Consider the following 6000-nt stretch of genomic DNA (forward strand, 5'->3'; position numbering starts at 1 on the left):
TAGGAACAGAGTGAGAACGGTCGGTGGGGATCTAGTGACAGCTCGACATGCCAACCTCAGCAGGGACAGCTTTAGAAACAGGCTGGAGTTATTCTTAGCCTGACCTCTGGAGTCAGCCAGGCAGGGTGACGGAGCAGAACTGCTCTCCGGGCCTCGGACCAAGAGACCCCCCAGTCTCGGAGGCTGGCCAGAGATTTCCAGAGGGTTTGAGATTCCAGAAGCATAGCTGAGCTTGCTAGGGCGCAGCAACAAGACAAGATACATGGATATATTTATTTTAGCCCTCCTGGCCTCCAAGGAGCTCCAGGCAGTGAACACTATTCTCCTCTCATTCATTTTATTCTCACAACAACCCTATGATGTAGATCAGGCTGAGAGAAATTGGCCCTTGTGGCCCAATACTCTAACCACTGCACAGCACTGGCCTTGTGGAAAACAGATGATACATCTTATTTTATGGATTTATTAAACAAACAGCTTGCACAAATGCTGGTTTCCACCCTAGGGGTCCTCAGGCACTGACCAGATCCAAACATGCTGAGGTTCCTCAAATTGCACTTACACAGTTGGTGCAGCGGTGGCGTAGTGGTTAAGAGCAGGTGTACTCTAAACTGGAGAAACCGGGTTTGTTTCCCCACTCTGCCGCCTGAGCTGTGGAGGCTTATCTGGTGAACCAGATTAGCTTGTGCACTCCCACACATGCCAGCTGGGTGACCTTGGGCTAGTCCCAGCTTTTCGGAGCTCTCTCAGCCCCACCCACCTCACAGGGTGTTTGTTGTGTGGGGGGGGGGGCAGGAAGGGAAAGGAGTTTGTAAGTCCCTTTGAGTCTCCTATAGGAGAGAAAGCGGGGATATAAATCCAACTCTTCTTCTTAACCAGGGGTCTTCAAACTATGGCCCTCCAGATGTTCATAGACTACAATTCCCATGAGCCCTACCACTTGGCCTTGCTGGCAGGGACTGATGGGAATTGTAGTCCATGAACATCTGGAGGGCCATAGTTTGAAGACCCCTGTTCTTAACCATCTTGTTAACCCTTTTCTCACCAAATACCAGACAGTCACTCACTCTCCCCACTGGACAGAATGTATTCATTGCTCTCTAGACAGCCAAAGCTGCCTAGATCTTCAAGGGTTCATCCATCAGGCCAGCTCTCATGAACATCACCCAACCCCACCCCCTTAAGTTAGTCCTGGTCGGCACATGCAGCAAAACCAGCTAGCAGAGTCCACCAATGACATATTGGACTGCCCCAGACTACCGGCAGACAATCACATTTTGGAAATTCTCCACTAGGTTGAGAAGCTCCCTGCCAACCAAAAACCATCATCACAAGCAAAGAGACACAGGAGACATGAAATCCAAGGAGGTCCCCCTGACCAAAGAAAAGCAATGCTCAAAGCTTTAATCCCTCCACTGATGTGGTACAGCCCTTTCCTCGATGCTCCGCCAGCCCTGACTTCTTCAGCCAAATCGTCAACAAACGGGTTTCAGATCTCTCCAGCTGAGCTTTCCACCCCATTTCTCTCATCAGGGTCTCAAGCAAAGCCACAGTTGATCAGCCAGCGCCACGCTTTGATATCGATTCAGTCGAAAGCACCGAAGAACCAAACAGCAGAAAGCACTGAAGAACCAAACAGCAAACAAATAACAGTTTCCACAAACGCTTCGCCTCTGCAGCAGCAGCAGCCATGGAAACAAGTCAGGAGGAACTTTTCCGTCAAGTCAGCTCCTAAAGAAAAGGAAGCAACCTACGCAGCCCAGAGAAGGAAACGCATCAAAGATGTTTTCCTAGAATCATAGAGTTGGAAGAGACTCCAAGGGCCATCAGGTCCAACTTGCTGCCATGCAGGAACACACAATCCTATCAGATGGCCATCCAGCCTCTCTTTAAAAACCTCCAAAGACCTACCTCACAAGGTATCTGTTTGTGGGGAGAGGAAAGGAAAGGAGCTTGTAAGCCACCTTGAGTCTCCTTACAGGAGGGAAAGGTGGGGTATAAATCCAAACTCTTCTTCTTCTTATGGCAAGTCAGTAGACATGTTATATGCAAGCTTAACTATAATGCATGTTGGAAATTACAGCCACGGCAAAACAGAGCGATATTTTACTTTACACAGCACAAAAATGCCAGATTTAACATTTATAAAAATGTTAAAAGTTAAAGCTCCTCCCACTGACCCGCTTAGCATCAGAGGAGCAGTTCATTCCAGGCAAAACGCCACGGAAACAGCCAACCGCGGCTGCTAACCTATCACTGAAGACTCCGAGAGGTCAGTTCAGGGTGCGAGAACCCAAGGTTTCGGCTGAACAACAACATTCTCGACCCGAAGATGTATTTTAAAGAGGCCAGTTCCTTGCCCGAGAAGGAACACGAGGTCACGGCGGGTGATGTCATGCGGCAAAAAAATGCTTACCAGCCAGCTGTTCTGAACGTCTTACCCAGAAATGTTGCTCTCCAAATTCCATTCTCGGTTGCAAAATCACAAAGGAGGAAGGGTGACTGCGCTTGCAAAACGCATGACCCCTCCTAAATGCACTTCTTGTGCTTGTGAGACTGTCAAGCAACCCTCTGTTGAAAATGAATGATGGAGATGAATTTATACCCCGCTTTTCTCTCCTATGACGGGTCTCAAGGTGGCTTGCTAGCTCCTTTCCCTTCCTCTCCCCACAAGTGATACTTTGTGAGGTTGGTGGGGTTGAGAGAGTCAGGAAGAAGAAGAAGAAGAGTTTGGATTTATATCCCCCCTTTCTCTCCTGCAGGAGGCTCAAAGGGGCTTACAATCTCCTTGCCCTTCCCCCCTCACAACAAACACCCTGTGAGGTGGGGGGGGGGGGCTGAGAGAGCTCCAAGAAGCTGTGACTAGCCCAAGGTCACCCAGCTGGCGTGTGTGGGAGTGTACAGGCTAATCTGAATTCCCCAGATAAGCCTCCACAGCTCAGGAGGCAGAGCTGGGAATCAAACCCGGTTCCTCCAGATTAGATACATGAGCTCTTAACCTCCTACGCCACTGCTGCTCTCACAGGAGAGAACTGTGACTGGTCCAAGGTCACCCAGCAGGCTTCATGTGGAGAAGCGGGGAAACAAATCTGGTTTACCGGATACGAGTCCCCTGCTCAAGTGCACAAGTGGGGAATCAAACGTGGTTCTTCAGATTAAAGTCCATCACACCTGACAACTACACCACACTGATGAGGGTGAGGTAGGGAGAGAAAGCAACTGCTATTCTGAAGTCAAGGAACACACTCTGCACATGCACAGAGGCTGTTATCCCATGCATTTTAGGGCCCGCAAAATAGGTTTGAGCTTTAAGTTGGCCATACACGTGCTTAAAAGCCCTTGCTCCTTAGACATTCAAAATCAGTTCAGCACTCTGCACATGCTCCCGTGCACCCACTTGTGATATTTTCTCTCAGCCCAATTACTGTTGTTGTTATCAACCTCTAGTATTCTCATTGAGCACGGTTTTTGAAACAACTTCATTAGGTTCAATCAAACAATCTTTATTACTGGTTGTGGTGGGTTTTCCAGGCTGTGTGGCCGTGGTCTGGTGGATCTTGTTCCTAAACGTTTCGCCTGCATCTGCGGCTGGCATCTTCACAGGTGTATCACAGAGAGAAGTCTGTTTCACACTGTGTCCAGGTACACCTCTGAAGATGCCAGCCACAGATGCAGGCAAAACGTTAGGAATGAGATCTACCAGACCACGGCCACACAGCCCGGAAAACCCACCACAACCAGTTGAATCCGGCCGTGAAACCCTTCGACAATCTTTATTACGGTCAAAGGCCAGCATAAAGTATATAACCACAGGATGAAATGTTTTAAAGTTGCAAATATCTCTCTAAAAAGAATCAACTGATAATAAGAAATGTGAAACATTAAATAATAGGATAGACGCATAAGTACTAAAAGGGAACAAAAGTTTAAGGGGGAGCAATAAAATGTGTAAACAAAGGGCTATAACTGTCAGCTCATCAAGTCTGCTTAATAACACAGACCATCCTGCGACATATCTCAGCAGCTGCTACACAAAACCTGGCAGAATTGTATGTCATGTCAGGATCGGTATTTGGAGGCAGCAAGGAAAATACAAAATTGTTCTGTGTGACCTGGAAATCTACATAGCAGCAGCGACATACATTTAATATATATATGTCATAATACTGACAAAGGAGAGAACCCAAGATCTTTCACTAGATTGCGAATTCACTTACAACAGCCGCAGTTCCCAATGTTGTACTTTTGGGAAGTTTTATTTATTTTAATGATTATGATTGTTTGAGTTTTACACCGGTTCAAACCGTATTCAGAAGAGAGAGAGAAACTTTTCAAAGTTAAAATATTGTTGAGTTTATGAACTCCCTGACGCATGACAGGACAACAATAGCTCAAGCCACCAAAGGAGGAGAGCTCTAAAAGCAGCTATTGAACACACAAAGCAGCCTTATTGGGCCCCTTCCGCACATGCAGAATAATGCACTTTCAATCCACTTTCACGATTCATTGCAAGTGGATTCTGCTATTCTGCACAGCTTCAAAGGACACTGAAAGTGGATTGAAAGTGCATTATTCTGCATGTGTGGAAGGGGCTTTGGTCCATCAAGTTTGGTGTTGCCTACTTAGACTGGCAGCTGCTCACCAGGGCCTCAAGCAGAGGTATTTCGCGTTACCTGCCACCTGATCCAATTAGTGCCCTTTCCCAGGGATCGAACTCAAGACCACCTGAATGCAAAACTGATGCTCTGCCACTGAGCCACAGCCCCCATCCAATCATCAAAGTACAGTCTTGACCCGCAACTGCCTCCCCTGCTGGGAGGAGGGGGCGGGGCGTCAGTCATCCGGCCAGGTGCTTCGGGAAACAGGAATCACCGACTTAGGCAAACCTTTGCTCTGATCCTCGCCAGCAGCGGCCAGTTAGCGACAGAGCCTCCACAGCCAGCAGAAGTGTACCTGAGCTGCCCCATGCAAACAGAAAAGAAAGCCAATTTGCCTCGGCGCTGCGCTCGGGAGCTTTGAGGAGAATCCGGCCAGTTCCCCAACCCCGGTCCTGAGGAGGGGGTTCAGATGTCACCAAGGGAGCCTGATTAGTTGCACATTATCTCCCCCCCTCCCCCCCAGGGATTTCCCGGCCTCCCCCACGCTTACCTGCGGGAGGTCATGGCAGCTCCAGCCCCGGGAAGAGCAGCCGGTTGCAGCCAAGCCCCGCAGCTGCGCCCGCCGCTTCTGCACCCGCTGGCCGGGCTGTCCAAGGCAGGAGAGCCCAGGGGCGGGGCCTCCCGGCACGCCCGCCTCCGAGCCACGCCCCTCCTCGCAATAGCCGGGCAGGCCACGCCCCACCTCCCCACGCCCATTGGTTAGAGCGTGCCGGACAAGCTCCGCCTCCCCGCCGCTGGGCTTGCCAACCCACGTGGCCGCCAATGGGGAAGCCCTTCTTGTGACCGGCCGGCCGGGGGAATTCCCCCGCCCCTCCCTGGTTGACAACAGGCACCGCCTAGCAACAGGAGGGGCGGGCCTTAAAGGGGCAAGGCCCAATGATGGGGCCCGGTAGTTATGTCGCCCCTCCCGCGAAGAAAAAGTACCCAGAAATGCGCCTTAACAGCATCGGGAAGGTTTTCTCAATTGGAAAAGCGGCCGGGGATGATCTCCGGTTGCCAACGTTTTCCTTGCTCCTGTGCATTTAGCATTAGCAGCTTTTCAAAGGGGTGGGGGGGATATGATTCAGCAATCCCGTGACTTGCTGGTGTGCATCAAACAGCTGGCGGACGGTTCAAAACCCGTCTATTGCATTTATTAGGATTCCGCCCAGACCAGTGATGGCGAACCTTTTCGAGACCGAGTGCCCAAACGGCAACTCAAAACCCACTTATTTATCGCGAAGTGCCAATACGGCAATTTAACCTGAATACTGAGGTTTTAAAGGTTCTGGTAGGTTTTCCAGGCTGTGTGGCCATAGTCTGGTGGACCTTACTCCTAACATTTCACCTGCATCTGTGTCTG

General features: G+C 50.0%; 1 protein-coding gene across 1 annotated transcript in view; it reads right to left on the reverse strand.

Annotated features, from left to right (window-relative positions):
* The window catches only part of LOC125445552 (tyrosine-protein phosphatase non-receptor type 11-like), a 62381-nt gene extending 57142 nt beyond the window's left edge, over positions 1–5239 (reverse strand). The window contains exon 1 of the mRNA XM_048518639.1: positions 5149–5239. Coding sequence (XP_048374596.1) covers positions 5149–5162 — 14 coding nt within the window. The 5' untranslated portion in view covers positions 5163–5239. The remainder of the gene's footprint in view (positions 1–5148) is intronic.
* Positions 5240–6000: the final 761 nt, after the last annotated feature.

This window comes from Sphaerodactylus townsendi, linkage group LG16 (assembly GCF_021028975.2).
Source record: "Sphaerodactylus townsendi isolate TG3544 linkage group LG16, MPM_Stown_v2.3, whole genome shotgun sequence".
Lineage (NCBI taxonomy): Eukaryota > Metazoa > Chordata > Lepidosauria > Squamata > Sphaerodactylidae > Sphaerodactylus > Sphaerodactylus townsendi.